The sequence below is a fragment of the Procambarus clarkii genome, chromosome 1, assembly GCF_040958095.1.
Source record: "Procambarus clarkii isolate CNS0578487 chromosome 1, FALCON_Pclarkii_2.0, whole genome shotgun sequence".
NCBI lineage: Eukaryota > Metazoa > Arthropoda > Malacostraca > Decapoda > Cambaridae > Procambarus > Procambarus clarkii.
The window spans coordinates 39,834,696-39,856,640 of NC_091150.1; the positions used below are offsets into that span (position 1 = coordinate 39,834,696).

Here is a 21,945-nt window from a genome sequence, read left to right on the forward strand (position 1 = left end):
GCAAAGCCACTAACGCGCAAAGCGTTTCGGGCAGGTCCTTAATTTAACAGATCAGGTAAGATGAAAAGGCACATTGTAGCAAGGTTTTATATCAACAAATAACTACAATATAAATTAACAGGAGTGGTGAAGATATTTATCTTAAATACAGTACTGATATTGGGAAAGTGGGTAGCACAAGACACAGTGAGAGTTTGAAGCACATGGTAGGAAACTATAAAGATGAAATTACGTACTTTTTGGTTTTACTTTTGAATAAGGCATAGGTTGGACAATTTCTTAATTCATCAAAGAGTGAGTTCCACAGACTTGGTCTTTTATTTGCATGGAGTGTTTGCACAGTTTAGTGTGACTCTGGGGATATCAAAGAGATATTTATTTCTGGTGTGGTACTCATGGGTTCTATTACACCAATCAAGGAAAAGTTTCAGAGCAAGACTAGCATTGAGGAACAAGGTTTTGTACATGTAAATAGCACAAGAGAATGTGTGGAGTGAGCGAATGTTGAACATGTTAAGGGACTTAAACAGAGAGGCTTATGTGTTGTCTGAGCTCGTTATAGTTGCGATAGCAGATTTTTGCTGAGTGATGATGGGCTTGTCCACTTGTAATTTGCAGTGGATGAATCACATGCACAGATACCGTATATTAAATAAGTTCTAGATTAGCGCGTTGTATAATGAGATGAGAGCAGAGTTGGGAATAAAATATCTGATTTTAGAGAGTATAACGACCGCTTTTTATACTTTTTTGGCCATGTGTTGTATGTGGGTGCTGAAGTTCAGTCTCTTTTCTATAGTATAGGCCAAGGAACTTTTCCCTCATATTTCTTGCTAATGTTAGCATCCTGCAATCACAAGAATTGCGTGTTAGGGGCTTTACAAGAATATAAGAACTACCAATGTTATGTACTCTCATAAACCCAATGTACCTTCTCGTATAAAATAAAATAAAATAAGGGAAGTGTGAGGGTCTCGTCCATGGTGTGACGAGTACATCAGTTTAGCGGAGCGTACGAGCACCGGTGCAGGGAGACGTGTGGCAGCCACAACACAGCTGGGACCCACAGCTGCCTCCACCTGTCCTCGTCGCCCCTACACCACCACCATGCCCACCGTCTCTGTGAGTCGGGACGCCTTGTTTAAGGCTCTCGACAAGTCTTACTGTAAGTTATGCTTGTGTCTGTGTGACGAGCGGTGTCACCTCTGTATTGTGTTTGTTCTAGGAGACATTCCCCCCATATGTATTGCTACTGCAACAGCCGTCGAGTTAAAAACCTGGGCGGTCGTGGTCCTAGACGTCACTAGTGGTATCAAACTGCTTTAAAACAAGCAAATAACAAGGGGAAAGATAGCTCTGAGGGGTGATGGGTCAAGGGGGGGGGTGGGAGATGTGTGGTAAACAGGTGAGAGGAAACATTTAGACACACTGTATATCTTCACCAGTGTAATCACCTGTCAGTTTTTATTGTAGTTATATTTTGATATAAAATTTGTTACACCTCCCTGACCATTTGAATGTGTCAAATTGCTGACCTTCCAGGAAAGAAAGAACTCAATAATCATGAAAACTCAAGAGCATGTGAATCTTGGTAATAAATCTTTGGAATTAATTTATATAATTTTACTTTACTTATTGAGGATTCAGAAGCTTCCAATGTCACACGAGAATACCACATATAAAAAATGACTCTGCATTAATCAAAGGGAACAGATAACTAACCACAAATACATTAATACACTTTATTTAATTAAAACACGTATATTGGAATCAAATTAACAATGTTTATCCTACTTTAATAAAACGCCCTAAGAGGCAATTGGATGAATCAATGATGTACATAAACACTCAAGTGCACAATACCTTAATCCTGCAATCTGGCCAGATGTTGATTGGCTGCCCCCAGGTTCTGAAGGGATCTATCTCCTTAAGACACACTCCACTATTATCTATTCTAAAACTCTCTGTGGGACAGGCTCCTCCCCCTCTACGTTTTCCTAAGTCCCATTAAGCCCTGCCTTTCCAAGCCTAAGCCAATGAGTACAAAATCTTGCTCTAGGCCTGAGGGCCCAGCCAAAGGGAAATCTGGCACTACCCTGGGGGACTCTGCCCACTAGGCCTCCCTGAAAGTTATGTTTTAATCCCGTAGAATCCTGAATCGTTCCCACACTACAACAGGACACCGACTGGACATTATATGGCCCCTAGCCACCTCACTCGAAACTTGAGAACTACGGTTTATGGCACCGAATGAACTGCTCCTCAATTCGTCACTGGTTATAGTAAAAGGCAGGGGAGAGGGGAAGGAGTGGGGGTAGAGAGGAAAAAATGAGTGGGAAATGGAGTGGCAAACGGAGATGGGCCAAGAGAGGACCTCTTGACTCAGGGTTTATGACAAGTGAGGGTGGACTGTGGCAAATGGGAGGGATGAACAAGGGAGGGGGAGACGAACGACGGCAAGGGTAGAGGGGAGAAGGGGAAAAGCTAGACTTGTGCAACAGACCATTACATCACAACCCCATTGTACCTTCTTTATTATTATTATTATTATTATTATTATTATTATTATTATTATTATTATTATTATTATTATTATTATAGTATGAGGGATAGAGCCAAAGCTTAACCCACATACTATAAAGCTCATATGACATGACCTCTGATCGTTAATATATAAAAAAACTATCTTTAATTTTTAATATATAAAAGTGTATCTTTAATTTTTTTGTGGAAAATGTTATATATGTATTGTCTTTGGTATATGTATCATTTTAGGATGGCTTTGGAAACAAATACAAAAAAGATAAAGTATTGGTGTGTAGTAGTTTAAATTTTTTACACCAAACATGCATCGGACAATTTCAGACTTGTCTGATAGTGTCTTTAGGTATACAGGCAGTTCCCTAACTATGAATGAGTTATGCTTTAAGAATATGTTTTTATAGTACAGTAGTTGATTGGAATGCAAAGCAAGATTTTCCATAGGCACATTTCTTTAAATGGGGGATGCGTTACTGGGCCACCACAAATCCTCACAAAACAAATATTTTTGTGACTAATAATATAAAAAATACGATATGGTCTGTATTTTATAATACAGAGCATGCTGTTTTTATATAATAGAGTATACTCTGCTCAGGGACTGCCTGTTTGCTCCAGTGCTCCCCAGGGATGTGGGCAGGTGGCAGCTCCATGTGCAGCTGCCTGTGCTATCTGGAGATCTTACTATGAATGACAACATGGCATGTTTGCACTTAGCTGCATTCTTGCGGGTTTGGTTCCTTGTGAAGGGGGTTTCTGGGCAGCTACGTGAGGATTTGGTTTCTTGGTCTTGCCCCGAGTGTGGAGGCCTTCTAGTTTGCTGTTCCTTCCTTGGCAGCCTTGCCTAAAATGTTGGTCCCACTCCCTCAGGAAGCGCTGGTGACATTTTATTCGGAAAGGACCAACAGGATGTATTGGTCCTTTCATTAGATTTTGCTTTGTCCCTTACCATTTTGTCCACTTCCTCATTCTTGCCTCTTTCTAGAGAATGCAGTGTCCCAAGTTCTGTCTACAGCAGCGTTCTCCTGTCAGAGTATTGGTTCTTTGTTGTTTTCTCGGGGTTCTGTCCCCACTCAAAGGCAGTCTGGTGTGTTTGGAGCCTTGCATGCTGTTGGTCTAGGTTGGTCCTTGAGAGAATCAGATTCCCAGGCAGTTGCACTTCTAATTGTAAATCTCTTTTCTGCTAGATGTCGCACCAACTGGTCACGATCAATGTCCAAAGGGCTTGGGAAGGATGTGGGGGGGGGGGGAGGTAGAAGATGGATGAGGAGTTGAAAGTCTGGAAGAGGATGGGGTTTGGGTCTAAGTCCTCCGGCAGCCCACTCATTATTTGAGGTCTCTGGAAGTTGTGGTCATGGAAGGGTGGTTCTGCTCATGGTTTATGCTGAGCCCTTTGCAGTTTGCTCCTTTGATGCTGCTGTAAGGGGAGGGGTGTCTTGCTAATTTTGCCAGCTCACGGTCCCACAATTCGTGGGGCTTTTGAGTCATTTGCCACGGCCGTGCATTAGAGCAGGTTGATCCCAACCTTTCTGAGGGTTGGGGCTTTGGGTATGGTATTCTTCCCAGCTCTGTGTCTGGTTATTGTGGACTTGTTAGCCTCGATCATGGTCGAGTTGACCTCGTCCCTGTCCTGGGTGAGCAGGTTGTTCCTAGTCCCAAAGAACAACTCTGCAGACATATGGTACATCCTCAATTTTGTACATCCTCAATATATTTTGCAGTAGGCCTGCCATACATAATTGAGGATGTTTTTCAGTGTTATAGTAGTATATGATTATGAATGCTTACTTTTAATTAATTATCTCTGAGCAATAATAAAATCCTTGTATTTCCACAGCGGATGAAGAATTTGATGAGCTGTGCTTCCAGTATGGGTTGGAAGTCGATGATATAGTTGATGACCCAGATAAAGGGGTAACATACAAGATTGAAGTTGGAGCCAATCGCTACGACCTTCTGTGCTTTGAGGGTATCGCTCGAGCTTTGTGTGTTTACTTGGGAAAGGAATCGCTTCCAAATTATCGTGTAGTGCCAGCCAGTGAACCAGAAAAGTATAAGCTAATAGTAAAGCCATCAACAGCCCAGGTTAGTGTGAATGTTTTTCATCTGTGATGTATTGTTTGGAATTTTTATTTTATTCTTGCAAGAGAGCTGATGTTTAATTTATCAAGAAGGTAAAGGTTTAATCAACAAAAATAGTGTACTTTGCTAGTAATGTAATATAGTATGCGGTACAGTAATCTCAAATCTAACTGTTTGATGATGGAGTTTAGTTTCTAAATGAATTCCAGCTTCTTTGTAGAATTTGGGTATACAATATCTCCTTAGGCTTGTTATAAACCCAACAGATACACAGATTCTGATATATAAAGTCGCAGTTATAATCAGTTTGCTCATACAGTGGTACCTCAGCTTACAAATTTAATCCATTCCCAGAGACGGTTCGTAAGCTGAAAATCTGTAAACTGAAGCGAATTTTTCCATAAGAAATAATGTAAATTGAATTAATTCGTTCCACACTCCCCCCAAAATTAACTTCAAAGTAAATTTTATACCTAATTCACCCAAATCTTTAGTACTAAGTATGTACAAGTTATTGCTTACCTTTATTGATGACTCTTGTTGGAGTATGGAAAACGGTGAGGAGGTGTGGGGGGAGGGGGGGGGAAGGAGAGGTGTTAGTGTTTGGGAGTCCCTAACCATTATACTGTAACATCAGGCAGTGATGACTTCTCTGGGGAACACTCTATGCAATGTTTTCCCTGCTTACCACTAGGACCTGCTTGTGGCTCACTGTTTGTTTTTCTCACTAAAAACCTGTCTAGTGATGCTTGTTTTTCCTTATGTTGTAACCCTTGTCTGCAGTGAAATATCACTTCGTCATTGAAAAGGTTAACACAATCAATGGCATACTACAGCTTGCTCTGGGTGAATTAATAACTTTTCAACATCCTCAAGTGTTTGTGTTCTTTGTTTTGTGATTGTTGATATGCCTTTTGCCACTTTAGCACTTATAATATCCTTTTTCTTAGTAATTACAGTGCATAGCATTGACATAGATTTGCCTAGCTAGTTCAACAACCCATGTACCATTTTCATGTTTATGAATGATCCTTTGTTTTTCCTCTATGGTTATCCTCACATGTGTTTTCTTGGCTTGAACCTTACTACTGGCTTTCTTGGGACCCATGGCAAGATATATAATCATAACTTTTGTGTTCAAATACCCAAAAATCTGAAAAACACTGAATTTCTGTACAAAGAATTCAGGTGCGATTATCACTAGGTGGGAGGCACTAGTAAGATGACCAGCCCACACACTAGAAGGTGAAGGGACGACGACGTTTCGGTCCGTCCTGGACCATTCTCAAGTCGATCTCATTGAATCGACTTGAGAATGGTCCAGGACGGACCGAAACGTCGTCGTCCCTTCACCTTCTAGTGTGTGGTCTGGTCATCATACTTTAGCCACGTTATTGTAACTCATCGCCTGCACAGGCACTAGTAAACTGAGACGCGATCGCTGTACCACCACGCGCTAGGTCGGCCATACACGTATCAACAAACTTCGTTTCCCGAGGCAAAGTTTGTAACGCAATTCGGATTTTACGAAGAAATGGGCTTGTAACCCGAAAAGTTCGTAAAGAGGGGCATTCGTAAGCTAAGGTGTCACTGTATATAAATTCCACAAATTACACACTTGAATAATATTACAGCAAAAACAAGAGAAGAAACGAACAAGAAACATCAAAATAATTGTGAAACATAATTTGCTCAACTTCTCGGCTTCATCACAGCTAAATACTGTATGTCGCATACAATATTTTGTTTAGTTTCCTGTGATCAGAGACTGCATTTTAACAGTACAGTATAAGAAGACAAAATAATTTTTTGCAAAAAATTTATTTACGGTACACTACGGGAATGTCATATTTTAAGGCTGCACAACACAGTGGTTAAGCCAATTGTCCCTTGAAAAACTTGTTTATCTGAGTACTTCATCAAAGGTAAGCTTTAGTCTTTCTGCTCCTCTATATGTTCAACCACTGGGACTCACCGGTAAAGTGGCAGTCTCGCTTCATGCAAGTTGACTTTTGGTCTTTGATCTTCCAAGTGGCTGGGCACTGTTCCTTCCTCTGTACTATCCTAGCTTTTGTTCTCATATCCCTTCCAAGTGCTATATAGTCATACTAGCTTAGTACATTCTCCAGATATCTACCTTACCTGCTTTATTGGCATTCTGAGTGATATCTATGACTTTTTTATCAATCTTTGACTTGATTAGTGTTATACTATAAAATCATTCTTACTAAAGGTCTTTGATAATTACCGTGCAGTTGTTCACTGATCAATTTAGCCTCCTTGTATAGTTATTGTACTGTATTCTATAAATTACTGTTAATGCATTAATGTTTTCCTATAATACATCATATGTCCCTTTTATCATCTCATCAATCATATATTTTTCATAAACTAACATACCATGCATAATTTTATGCAATTAATTTCTACAGGTGCGTCCATATGTAGTTGGAGCTGTCTTGCGGAACATGAAATTTAATCAGGCTACATATGATTCCTTCATTGATCTGCAGGACAAGTTGCATCAAAATCTAGCTCGGAAACGCACTTTAGTTGCAATTGGTAAGCAAATAACAAATTGATTGTCACCATATGTGAATTATGCTCACCCGAGAAATGTTACTGATAAGTAAAACTGAGCTTCTCTTGAGGTTATCTTGAGATTATTTCGGGGCTTTTTAGTGTCCCCGTGGCCCGGTCCTCGACCAGGCCTCCACCCCCAGGAAGCAGCCCGTGACAGCTGACTAACACCCAGGTACCTATTTTACTGCTAGGTAACAGGGGCATAGGGTGAAAGAAACTCTGCCCAGTGTTTCTCGCCAGCGCCTGGGATCGAACCCAGGACTACAGGATCACAAGTCCAGCGTGCTGTCCGCTCGGCCGACCGGCTCCCTTAGCTTGCACAGCAAATGCACAGCGTTTATAAGTAATTCTTGGTGCATTAATTAGTGAAAGTGTACTTAATAAAAATCCTTGTACAGTATATTACATAGTACAATATCTGTACAGTATTTAGTATAGTAAGCTAATTTATATATTGTATTTATGTAAATACAGTATCTATTTATTACATATAGGACTGGATAGTTAAACTTCAATTAATTTCAAATTTAGTTAATGCTGTATACCATTTTAGTACTATAACTATGTGTTCATTACAATAGTTATATTAGCAAGGTTGACAGATCAGTTTGATGACGATGCTTCTTAAAGATGGGGATACAAAAAATGTAATGTTGAAGAGGTAGAAGTAAAATGTAATTCAAAATTTAATTGACTAAATTGCAGTTCAGTATCTTAAATCCAAAATTGTGATTTTACATACCTGTTACTTCTAATGCTAGTTAAACATATGGCTTAACATTTTATTTGTCTTATATTTGTCTACTTTATTTTGTGTGTTGTTTAATATTATTTGAAATTTTGTGTAAGTATATCCTGCACTCTTGAAAATCAGGAAATCTGTGTAACAAATCCCTCTGAACACATCACATCTGCTCACTGGTTTTGTCGGGTAAAAATAATTCTGATTTTGGAAGGGGGGTTGTGATGAAAGAAAAGGGGGTGACCTACAAATTGTCCACTTAAGAATGGCTGGATTAGCCAGATGCATGGGTACTGATGCCAGATTTCACACACTTAATCCCATATAAAAATGGAAGAGGTGTGTATGATGCCACAAAATCTCGGCTGAATTCACATAATGCCATAAAAGACTGAAGTGGATCAAGTGCTAAACAAAATACAGCACATAATTAACCTTTCTCATTGCAATCAACAGGTCTGGCATTAAGGACCAAGTACAGTACTACCTGGCCAAGGTAGCTCAAAGAGAAACCCTAGTAAGGACACCCCCCATACCTCTCAAAGAAGGCAACTCTTGACGAAATGGGAAACACAAACCGAGGACATAGAAGAGAGCCTTAACGCAAAATCGGAGATAACTGCTAATATGCTAGGGGACACGGGAGGCAGGTAGCATACACATTGAGAAGGGTAAACAGAAGTAAGATATTAAGAACAGCCCTCAGCAGGACAGTAAAGTCCCAAGAAATACTATATCTTCTAACTAGAATATAGAAAACTGTGTCCTCACAGAAGCTGGTGCATTGTAGGTGGTACCAGGCACACAAGTAAAGGTGTTTGCTGGCTGGTACCCCTGGGTGACCTAAACAGCTACCTGGTGACATATTGTATATTAGCATGAAGATTATTTAAAATCGGCAAACGTCCCTAGCCTGATCTCAGGCCGGGCTTAGGGGAGAACTACTACTCCCAGAACCCACTCCTGGTATGGAGATCATGGCTTGTTTTCCTTCGCCAATACTTTGTGCTCTTATTCTTGGTTTTTGATTACTCTATTTCTGTTTGAGTGAGGAGCCACTGTATAGCTGTTTTGGATTATTAAAGCTTTTGATAATAACTACAGTAGTTAGTACTTTTTCTGAATCACATTAGCTTTTTCTTCCAGGAGCACCTGAAACATTTTATTCCGGTGCACTAGTTTTGCTATCTAAACATGAAGCAGTCCCTGCTTAAATGAACTGAATAACATAGACATGGGGAAATAATAGGACTGACCTCAGAAAGCACTCAGAGGTGGGAATTAGAAAAAAAGATAAAATTCACAAAAAGGGAAAATAAAGAATCTGAAAACTTTACTAATTAAAGGGTTATTATGAGGTGAATAAAAGCAAGTACTGTAATGAGCCTGTAGACTACTGACTAAACTAACTCGAGTTTGAGTATGGCCAGAGAAAAAGAGCCTTCGGGATAGGTTAGTCGATAGGTTAAAAATACTTTTTATATTTCTAGTTAAGTACTTTAGTAGTATTGAATATTTATTAATGGCTGGCTCTGTTTATTTTACAGGTACTCATGATTTAGACACTATCTCGGGTCCTTTCATATATGATGCCAAACCACCGCAAGACATTTCATTTGTACCTCTGAACCAGTCTGAGGTTATAAGAGCTGACAAACTCCTGGAAATGTATTCTCATGATTCGCATCTTAAGGAGTATGTGCCCATTATAAAGGTAAAATTTTAATATTATTTTGTACTTTTTGAGTTGCTTAACAAAGCATTTTTGAAGTAAGCTGTACAATGTTTTCTTGGGTGGCAGGCACTCGGCTGTTATCCCTGGGTGGCCAGGTATTGCTTTCTTAGGTGGCCGTTGTTTGTTTTATTATGCTTATGCTTACTGGTTTTAATTTGTATCACATTTAAGTAGACCTCTGGTTCCCAAGCTCTTTTCAGTCTATAAAGCAAGCCAGATTCTGTTCCTGGCTTCTGGTAGGTAAGGGTGTCCGAGGCTTGGTATTTCTCACCAGCGCTCTGCTCAGGGAGCTGCTGAGGGCCCCACCAGAATAGGTTACCAGTACAGATTTGGGTAATTTTTTTGCAAACCTGGCATAATCCTTCTGAACGACTGCAATTGCTTTTTACAGTGAATGTGTTAATAGCAGTGTCATAAATATATTGAAAATGTTTATTCAATGGCACAGTGTGTGTGTGTGTGTGTGGGGGGGGGAGGGGGGCAACATGCACACCTATGTAAATGTTAATAAAAAGGTCAGAATAAATCCACATCATATTTCTTAAGGATACACAGTTCTTGACTTTACAGTTAATTAATATAGCATTACCTTGCCAGTTACAGCATCACAGAATTTTAAGCACATTTCTTTTAAACTTAAAAAGTAGAATGGAACATGCAGTACTGTAGTTCTGAGAGAATATATTGAGGCGAGTTCAATCCCATTCCACAACTCAAATATTTTCTCATATATGTTTGTGTGACTTCATTGTGCATACAGTAGTTCTGATAATACTGTACAGTATTCTGTACAATATACTATAAGGTAATTATTTCTGTATGTGACTTTTGTTCTTGTTTGCAGGACAAGCCTGTTTACCCAGTGATCACAGACCAGAAGGGCGTAGTGCTGTCTCTGCCACCTATCATCAATGGCAACCACTCCAAGATTACCCTCAGTACACGAAATGTGTTTATTGAGTGTACTGCTACTGATCGTTACAAAGCCCAGATTGTGCTGGACACTCTTGTCTGTATGTTCTCTGGCTACTGTGAACAGTCTTACACTGCTGAACCAGTTCAGGTAATTACTGTGTTATTAAAAAAAACTTCAGCCTCTAGCTGAACAGTGCATGATTTCTATATATTTGTGATGTTCAGTAATTATCTTTTAGTTTTAGAAATACCAGGTGCATCTCCAAGATCCAGATTACACGATGATCAAACCACACATCAGAAAGTGAAAGAAATGACGACGTTTCAGTCCGTCCTGGACCATTATCAATCTTCAGCTATATTATTGTGGCTGAAGATTGGGGTCATGTTCATGACCCAATCTGTATTTACATGAAAATCTGAGTCTTCTAGAATATTTTACAGGAAGTGATATAATAAAAGTCTATGGATAGTTAGGAACAAAAATATATAAATAATGGTTTCATGTAACTGTTATGTTGACTGTTAAACATGTGCAGTCTTCCTGAACTGGCCTTGAAATCCTCAACATCCATGGTTGATGCCAGTTTTTCAGCTTGACACTAGCTGTTCACATAAGGCTAGTGCTGCGTAAATCATTGGTAGGCATCGGCATTTAAAGTCCTCATGTACTGAAGATTTCAGTGTTTTTCTCTCACTACACTGCTGCTCTTTATTTGATTCACAAATGATATGATGTGCTTCCATTGGTTTTATAACACCAGAAACAACACTAGTACCAATGTTGTATTCAGCCAACAGCTTTCCTCCTCACCTGTGGTCATGTTTTTTTAGTAACTTCTTTATTATCCTTGGTAAGGAATTTTTCACATTTGTACAATATGCTCGTACTGCTTGTGCCTCATAATGTTGTTTCAACTATTACAAAATAATGTATCGGGAAATGATAGTGTAAAACATGGTGGAAAATAGTGGAAAATATAGTGTAAAACATGGTGGTTTGGGTGCCATCACAGTAGATCTGGATGCATCAGAAAGAAGTCACATAAATAAACTTGTTTGTTCACTTTATAGGACAGTACATGCATAGTAAAACATTTGTTAAATATAAATGCATTAATTTGAATAATAATTACAAATAAGAAAGCAAGATCTCTTGATGAGATGGTTATCTTGAGATGATTTCGGGGCTTAGCGTCCCCGTGGCCCAGTCCTCGACCAGGCCTCCTTTTTGTTACATGTCCCCCAGGAAACAGCCCGTAGCAGCTGTCTAACTCCCAGGTACCTATTTACTGCTAGGTGAACAGTGACATCAGGGTGAAAGAAAATCTACCCATTTGTTTCCACCTCCACCAGGAATCGAACCCGGAACCTCAAGACTACGAATCCGAAGCGCTGTCCACACAGCTGTCAGGTCTGCCAAGATAGCTAAAATTATTAAAAAAAAAAAAGTTTAGTTAAAATTTACTTTTCATAATGAACTGACAACCTGGATTTAATGATGTTCCCATTGTATTCTGAAGAATTATACAAAATTAAAATATTCAGGGAAAATATGGTGGGCAGATTTGATCCATTGTTTAGAGGTCTCCTCTATATTGGATTTGAGAGTGCACTTTTATAGGTTCAATATATTATTTGTGTATATCAAATGTTTGTATGATTTTTGTGATAGTTTAAATGTGTCAATTATATTTTAGGTAGAGTATCCCAGTGGAGAGCGTGTCCAGTATCCAACCCTTCAGTACCGTCAACAAGAAGCAGCTGTTTCGTATTGCAATATTTTAACAGGAGTGAGTGAAACTGCGGAAAACATTGCAGAGAAGCTGACCTCCATGAGTCTTTCAGCTAAGCCACAGGGACAAGACAAAGTTATGGTTGAGGTTCCTCCAACCAGGTATGTACCCAGTGGACACTATATCTAAGAGAGGCAGTGGTTCGACATTGGTTCTGATTATAATGTGTGGACAGTATGTGAATAGTCAAATCTATGCGATTCAACTCTTGGAATGTACGTCTTTGAACCATACTTATAGTGTTCAATTTCAAATTGCATACCTTTACCAAATACTACATAGTAGGCAGCCATCAGTCTCGGGAGACTTTGGAGTTAGGCTCTGGTTGTCGGTCTGGAGTGGCCTCTTCAGGGCGTAAAGACATGGTAGGTTGATATACGGGGGAGAAGCTGTCACCTATGCAGTAGGTCCCCCTTCTCCATGACGTCAGGTCCAGTGGTAATACTACATACCATTACGTATTACCACTGGAACTTCGTGGAAATCAAAGACTGGAGGTAATTAACCAACAAGATTAAATATTAGATATGGCAACAGTGGAGGGGGGTAAGACCATGAAAAGACTTAAAACAATCATTTACAACGTGCCACCCCTCCTCCATTAATACTTAATACACACCTGAAAGTTTAGAGAGAAATATGACAAGTGCAGTGAAACCTGCTTGAAGTTGATGGAAAAGGAAGCCACAGTGATAGAGGAAGCAAGGGCTAAGATTCAGATACTTTAAGAGATGTAATCAGAGTGAAATAGACTGCATAGCCTAGGCATGCAAAACAGAAACCAGAAACCAGATGAAGGGGCTTCCTATAATCTAGAGTGACCAGTTGAACCCAAAGCAGCAGCAGCAGCAGCAACAGGCTCATATCAAGCTGTCAAGTGGCCACATTCTGAGGCATAACCACTGCATAAAGGCAGACATCAATTACCTCAAATGGTAAATCGAACAGAAACACGTGAAACACTGACTCGATCTCACACTAATTGAGTGTCCGGGAATGGTAGAAAAGTGAACCAAGCCAAGATGTGGTAAAAATGAAGACCTTAAACAAAATACAGGGTACAAGACAGTCAAATCTACCCATAGTAGGAAAGCAACCTGTAAAAGATCTGGTAGAAATGATGTATGATGACCTAACATTTAGGGAGCATAACCAAGCAAATGTAGCGTTGGCTAGAAAAATGATAGGATGAATTACGAGAACATTCAAATCCAGGGATCCAATCACAATGCTAATACTATTCAAATCATTTTGTGCTCTCCTGCCATGAGTGCTGCTCGATACTCACTTTCCCCTTCAGAGCAGGAGAGATTGCTGAAATAGAGGGGGGATACAGAGAGTATATATATATATATATATGGTACGCATAGACATGATAAAGCACCTAAACCATTGGGATCGTCTCGAAGCTCTCAAAATGTACTCACTAGAAAGGAAATGAGAAAGATACCAAATTATATATACATGGTCCCTAATTTGTACAGTAAAATAACATACTGGAGTAAATGATATGGAAGGAAATGCAGAATTGAGCCAGTGAAGAGTAGAGCTGCCATAGGCACAATCAGAAAACACTGAGCATCAAAGGTTCACAGTTGTTCAATATCCTCCCAGCAATATTGTCAAAACTAAATTGGAAGTCTTCAAGAAAAATCTTGGATAGTTTTCTGCAATGAAGTGCTGGACCAACCGGGCTGAAGTGAGAATGTGGGCCTGCGAGCTGCTCCAAGTAATGGCTTGTTGACCGAACTCACAAGTCAAGCTTGGCCAATAGAAGTTGTCCCAGAACCCCATCCAGGTACAATTTAGATACAAGCCCACAGTGATGGGATTTTCTGTCAGCCACAAAGATGAAACTAACTCTAAGAAGGCTAAATCCATCAGTCCCAGCCCAGAGATAGGACCCGAAGCAAGTCTGCCTGTGCCACAGCTGGGAAAAGACAAAACTCTGAAAAATCTGCGAAGCAAAGGTGAATCCACATAAAACTAACTGTAACCTGGAAATGCAATTGTGGGGGCTAGAAAATTGAACTCAAGCTGCAGTGGAAGGTACAAAACTTGTGCAGAGCAAAGGACCTGCAAGAGCCAAGCATCAAAGTGGGTTGTAGGGCATCCATGGACCTACCTCAGGGCTAGCCCAGGGCAGAATTAGGATTCCCACCAGATGCCTATGAAAGAGTGAGATCCATCACTCTGAGAAAAACCATGCACCATATGAACCAAGCGCATTTTAGCATCATATTGATTACCACAAAGCCATGGGATGATGCTAAACACATTGGTAGACTGCCAAAGTATTAATAAAGGTACAATGCATTATACAGCACAGTAATTCACATACAGTATGTAATGCTCTTAACATGTGTGGTATGTTCATTTGATAACATTAAGATCTTGAGTGATTTAAAATAAGGCAACGTGCAGTATTTCCTTAAATAAAAAAGTATAGTACAAGTTAAAAAAAAAAGTTTAAAGAATGCATAAGTATACTATAAGCAGTTGTGGTGAAATGTAGAAATGCTTCATTGCTCTAACTTTTTTCTTTTAGATAAGCATGGACTTGTGCATAGAGCTATCCTGCATGAATTATTTTCTCAATGAAAAACATAGTCTGTAAGATAAACATGTGAAATATTGTAATTTTTCTCTACACATTTGATTTCAATTTTTCTGGAACAGATATGATATTTTGCACGAGTGTGATATAGCTGAGGATTTTGCCGTGGCATATGGCTTTGATCGGTTGGCAGCCGACTTGCAAATGCCTCCAACAAATACTATTGGCCAAGAAATTGAACTAAACTATCTCAGTGACAAATTGAGATTACTGATGTCTCAGAATAACTACACAGAAGCTGCCACATTTTCATTATATTCAAAGGTAAGGGAAGACCGGTGTTGTGGTTATTGTTCAGATACGTAGAAAGTCGGGAGATATAAATAACCCCAGGTACGAGAGCTGTGAAGATTGACCCAAGGATGTCCATTGTTCTCCAGAGGCACAGCTAAGTAAGCATACAGTTACAATTTACGTTGTTGTATGTATCAGAATCTGGAAATAAGTGTGTAATTACTTATGCTCATTGTGTTCTGTCTTTCCAGTACTGTGATAGGACTTTCTAAACTACTGATGGGTTTGTTCTCCATGGTCTTCTCACTAAACTTGTTCCAACTGTCTACTGCTGTTGGCAAAAGATAATTTTATTAGTGTGATCTCACAATGTCCTTTGTGATCCTCTGGTGACAGCCTACTATCCACAACCATCCCTAGATCTTTTTCTTTGTCAGGTCTTTAATGCCTTTTATTCACATTGAATTCTTTTTGTCAAGTGTTGCTTCATGCACTTATTTTTTGTCTGGATCTTCTTGAAGGGCATGACAGTTGTCTGTTTGGTATCTTTCAAAGTAGCTGGTTAAATTCCACATTCCAAAGTAAATTCCAAAACTACTCGTCCTCCCTCCCTCATCCTACCCTGCCCCTCATCCACCCACCTTTCCCTCCTCCTAACCTATCCCATCCCATCATCCTCCATAACTCCCCCTTGTTCTTGGACTCCCCACCCCTCCACCCTCTACCCCATTCTTAGCCTTTTGTCCCTTTCATAACATATAATATTAAAAGTCAATGAAACATGGGGTCTTAAGGAAACTAATAATTTTTTCTGATGATGATAAAGTTTTTCGGGCATCTCGACCAATATTTCACACTTGACCAGAATTGAATTCATGAGAATTGGATGAGGGGGTGTGTCAGTAATTACTAATATTTCTTAAATGATTTAACTTAGGCCTATCCTGACCAGCCTATGTCCATCCTGTATCCTAGACCATTTTCCCTACAAATTTGGGTAAGGCTTGCCACAAGCATCTGGTCTTTAACTCTGTACAGGCAAAGAAACACATTCTCTCTTAGAGTATAGATATAATAATTTTTTTATTATTGATTGATATTGGTCAATGGAGAATTAGTGTTTGTACAAATTTGTTATTTTCAGATGGATATAGGTGAGAGAATGAGGGTGAACATTGATAACGTACCTTGGGTTAAAGTGGCTAATCCCAAAACTACTGAATGTGAAGCGCTTCGAGTCAGCCTTTTACCCGGACTACTGAAAACATTGGCTGCAAACAAACACATCTCCTTACCCCTGCGATTATTTGAGGTAACTACAATTATTGTTGAAGCTTGAAGAAATCCTGTAATGTATGTAATAACAGTTCATTATTTATCAGTCATACAGTACAGGAGACAGTATTTACATATCCTCTTTGTTTTCTGTGTATAATTAAATGATAACTTTAGAGGACTTCTAGTACTAACTACCAAGATTAATTTATTGACATAATGCAGTGTGCCCTATTATTCGATGGGTGGATGTTGGCCCTGGTGACAGCTGTGCAAGTTAAAACATTTGTCAGTGGAAGGCCTTTGTCTTGTAGCAGGTTGTAGGTTGAGTAATTGTAGTGGAAAAATCAGGCCTGTAAATTATTTTGCTACTTAGTTATAATAAATGGGTCACAGAAAGTTAAAATTCACCTTCTGTACTAATTACTGGTACCTAAGTGTACTTACTGGATGAGAGCTATGCTTGTGGCGTCCCGTCTTCCCCAGCACTATTTGTCATATAATGCTTTGAAGCTACTGAACATTTTGGCCTCCATCCACTTTCTCACTTGACTTGTTACTTACTTACCACTGCAAAAGAAGTTTGCAAACCTCCATGATTCTGGTTCTTTGCTTGACTTGAATCATTTGTAAATTTGCAAGACAAGGGCTCATTGAGCTCATCTTTACATTCTTTAAGAATAGTCAGATAACCTGTCTCGTCTTTGGGACTTGTTAGGCTTGAATCCTTCTCATTTGTTTAATAAGTTATTAAAGCCCAATTTCAATTACGAGCCCAATTTCTCTGTATAATCCGAATCGGGTTACGAACTTTGCCTCTGGTAACGTAGTAAGGAAGGGGAATATGATCAATTTTCAAATAGGTTCTGGAATTGTTGGAGTAGGTCAGAACTCAAAATAATAGGTATAAGCTGAATAAATTGTTTTAGGAGGGATATAAGGAAATATTGGTTTGAGGAATAGGGTTGTCGATGAGTGGAATGAGCTGCCAGGTAGCATCATTGAAACAGTTTAACTGGTTTCAGGAATTAATTGGATACATACATACAGGGTGTGTATTTAAGTGATCCGTCTAGACTGATTAACAGTCCTGCTGCAGTGCACCCTAATTCTTTTATTCTTATGTTCTTATCAACCGAATATTACCCAGTGTTGCTTGAGGTTGGTGTTGAGATATATCAGTGAAGACAAAGTAAAAGTGTGGTTATATATTGTGATACTGGAATGGAAAAATTAGATAGCTTGGTCATGTAATATCCTAATATTAACCCCAACCCTCCCCTGCTTCCTGCTCCGAAGCGTTGTTTCAGGGGAAGGTTTAGCTTGAGATGTGGCTTGGGCAGTTCCAGGGTTTGCCCCTTCCTGTGTGGGCGTGGAGGCAGATGAACTTTTTTCTGCTGAAGCTTATGGGTCTTCCCAGGTGACCCCTTCCCTTCGACTCCCCTTTTTCCTTTCCTGGTGGTGGGCGTGGATGAGAGCTCTGCCCCGGGGCCCTCTTCAGCAATACCTGAGCTCAAGGGCAATGGGAGTGGAGCTCTTGGGTTCCGGACCTTTTGTGGGCTCTCATGCCTTCTGCAAAGGGTCTTTTGTTGCAGGGAGTTGGAGTTGGGTGTGGCTCTTCCCTGGGTTCGTTTCTGTGTGCCTTTGGGTTCTTTGGACTCATCTTTCTGGAGGTTTACTTCCTTACTGGTTCCTTGGCTGAGGCTTGGGAAGGGTGGGGGGGGGGGTTCCTTCATGTGTGCCTCCTGCGTAATTTGGTTTCCGCTTCGGTTATGGATCTGGCCTCCTTTGAGTTTGGTTCTTCCTCCCTTTTTTGGTGTGTTCATGGTTCTGGGGTCGTCCTGAACTGTCCACTGTTTATCCTATGACTTGGTGGGGGTTTTGCCATTTCGTATGCCTGGTTGGCAGGAGGTGTCTTCAGTGTTCCTGTTTTTGAGAGGTTTCTTTGGCTCCCTCTTTGCATTCCCATCTCTCCTGTCCTCATGATGGGGGTTTTGTGCAGTGGGATGCCCCAGTTTCCTTTTAGCTGCTTTGGTTGCCTATGATTTGTTCCAGCTTGTACTTTCATTCTGTCATGAGGTTCTGTCTCCTGGAGCTTCCTTCTGTTGTCTCTGAGGTTGTTGAAGTACTCTGTGCGGTTCCTCCTGCCGAGGTTGTGGTATATGTAGCTTCAAAGTTAGTTGCTCTTTTTTGTTGTGTGCTCCGATCTCTGGAGGGGATGGGGACATTTTCATAAATTTTCACCTCCCGTCTTGCGTGTCAGCAAGCCATGCTAGCTTTGGGCTCAGCATGAGCCCTGGCTCTTCCTCCGACTTCCCCATTTTGGGTGGCTGTGGCAGTTGTTGCCGGCCTGTTGTCGATTTGTTGGGGTGTTGGTGAGGATAGGCCTCGTTCCCAAGTATCAAGCCCAAGTCAGTAGTACCTGATCAAGCCAGGGCATTGCTTGTTGTTTGTCGAGGTGGGGCCACTGTGGTGCTGGCATCTGAGTTGGTTGTGCTTTTTTATGCCTCTTCTTTTCTTCTGGTCGGTGCTGTGTTCACTCTGCATGGATGTTATTCAGTGTAACAGTTTCACAGAGCCTCTGGGGCTCGCCCAGAAATTGGCGTTTCATTACATTCAATGTCGAGTTTTTTATTACAGGTATCTGATGTTGTGCTGCGAGAAAGTTGCCCTACTGCCACCAGAGGCACAGGTGCACTTAATCAACGACACCTGTGTGCCATTAACTACAATGTAAAAGCTGGAATAGAAATAGTTCAGGGTCTCTTGGACAATATTATGGTTGCTCTGAAGGTCCCTTATGCTGGTGATGATATCTCGCAAGGATATTATTTAGAGGAAAAAGAAAGTGAGTACTGTATATTCAACTCCTTGTTATGTGTGGATTTACCTTATTTTAAGTTAGGATGTCCTATTAATTTCAAAACAACACGCACTTCAAAACTGTTCAATTATTCCTGCAAAGATTCTCATGTAAGTGATATTATGACCTTTATTTGGATATTGAAGAGTGCCAGAATACACTCTAATAGCAAAATCTAGTGTTGAGTGTATTTGAAAGGACAGCTTGGGCTGACCTGTGAAATTCAGGATAAACACAAGCCCAATGGTAGTATTAGTAATCCCTAGACAACACAGCAACGGAGACCAGACGCCCACAAAACAACCCGAGTCTTGATTCAAAGTGTAATTTAGTTCATGTGTCATTGATTTCAGATATTGTTGTCAAAATTGTTATACCAATGATTGTAATATGACTATAATTGCTATACAGTATATGGATGTAATGGAGTTTACCTAGACCCATTATAATTATAAATATATGATTTGTATACTGATCATTTTCATATGGTTTTCACAACTCTTATGTAGTTGTAATGAAATATACCAAGTTAACCAATCCTCATTTGAACCATTATCATCTTACATGTACTACAGGGGCCTGTTGTCATCTGCAGGGGAAATATTGGTGCTTCCTACCACTGAGTCCATATGGTGCCAATTAGGCACTATGGTTTTGCCAAAGACCCATTTTCAGTTAATAAACAAATGACAGTACAGAGTAATGCAAATATTGGGTACAGACATTTTTGATTCATCACATGGGTGAGCCCCCTTCACTACACCATATTCCTCCTTCCATCACCAGGCCCTTTTCCTCCCTACCTAGGGTTAAAATGGTCCTGTTCCAATCGTGTGTGTGTATGACTGTTTGGGTCATAGAGGACGAACAGTGAGGCCACCACTCACGTCACCATTCTCCCAGTGATTAGGAACATAAGGTCATAATAAATGAACTGCAGAAGACCTTTTTAACGGTCTTAGATGGCCCTTAGAACATTTATTTAGATAGAATAAATGTACCTTAGAAGACCCATATGAGGCAGCTATGGATATGAGACATTAAATTTTGTCTCTTGCTGCAAATGAATGTCATTTAATATTTTTAATATTTTTAAATAGGGTATATTGATATTTATTCTCCTAATGACAGAATATTCATTAATTTTTTTTCCTACAGATCCAAGTTACTTTCCTGGGTTTTGTGGGAGTGTGATCATCAATGGGACACCTGTCGGCCACATAGGACTAGTTCATCCAGAAGTCATCACCAACTTCAATCTCAACAATCCTGCTGCTGCTCTTGAAATTAACATTCAGAAAGTTTTTGAATTAACCAATTTTGGACATTAAAATACATTCCATAATTGCAAAATTTTCAGTGTTAGATCATGTGTTTCTAGATACAGGAAGAGTTTATCTCTTGTTCATCTATCAACTTATATATGGGTATCGTCACTTCTCTTCTGTTTGTGCATATTTACAGTCATGCTTGAGTGCATGCGCATGCAGTATGTCAACAGATATTTAATAGTTGGATTGTTTGGGTAGATCTTCAACAGAGATCAAATGGAATGTCATTTGAGGGATGTTCATCCTGTTCATCTGGTTGCTGAATACCAAAACATTTGTAATAAAATATAAATAATTACAGCATTTTTTAAATCACAATTACTGTACTACATCTTTCGACGATCCTTCAAGACACATTGTCTGTTTTGAAGGATGGTCCTTCAAAACCCGACTGATTTGATCACATGGCAATGAGGTAGTGCTCATAGCTCAGCTAAGTGAAAATTATCTTCAAAAATTTATATTTTGCATTTTAAAATGGCACTAACTGTAAACACACTGTTTTCACAAGTGTCATTTATTTGCCCATTCAAGTATATTTTAGTGGAGCTTTATTATACTATATACAGTAATAGGAAATTTAGACAAACATACTTAGACAATATCAATAGCACAAAAAAATAATGTGGTTAGCTATTCTTTAATTCTTGGGAGGTCAGCTAGCTTAGACAAATGAATATTACCTGCAGTGCCTCCTTCAATGGCTCTCCAGAGCTTGTGCATGCATTCTAGGACGAAAACTGACCTGCCAAGCATTTGTGACCATCTTTGACTACTGGGAGCAAGTACTAATGCCAGATTCTTGCCTCTGCACCCCTCTCCAACCTGTCCTATGCTTGCAGAGAGTTTCCTTTCTTCAGTGACTAGTGTACCTTGGATTTCAATCCTGTGAGGTTGTATTGATCAGTCTTATTTATGGACCACAGTCCTCTAGCTCTGCTTCCCTCAGTGCAGATGGGCCTCAACTGCTGGCAGAAGAAGCAGATCTTGGACAGATGGGTTGAATACTTTGATCAGGTCCTTAACTACCCTGCCGCAATCAACGATAAGGCCATTGCTTACCTACCTCGAGTGGAGATCAACCAAGATCTTAATAAACCTCCCACAAAAGAAGTCAGGAAGGCCATCAAGCAGTTTTCCTGTGGCAAATGGCCAGGATCAGATACTCTACCTGTTTGATGGGGTTCTGAGAGTTGTTCTACTTCCCAAGCCCAGCCTGAGGCCAGGCTTG

General features: G+C 39.9%; 1 protein-coding gene across 1 annotated transcript; it reads left to right on the forward strand.

The window, feature by feature from the left end:
- The first annotated feature begins 1,005 nt into the window (after positions 1–1,005).
- Positions 1,006–21,012, forward strand: beta-PheRS (phenylalanine--tRNA ligase beta subunit). The gene is made up of 10 exons (XM_045765932.2): positions 1,006–1,165; positions 4,379–4,626; positions 7,056–7,185; positions 9,496–9,662; positions 10,528–10,746; positions 12,299–12,495; positions 15,074–15,275; positions 16,390–16,557; positions 19,161–19,368; positions 20,542–21,012. Exons 1-10 carry the CDS (start codon positions 1,108–1,110, stop codon positions 20,712–20,714), a joined length of 1,770 nt encoding a protein of 589 aa, XP_045621888.2. The 5' UTR covers positions 1,006–1,107; the 3' UTR covers positions 20,715–21,012.
- The last annotated feature ends 933 nt before the right edge of the window (positions 21,013–21,945 follow it).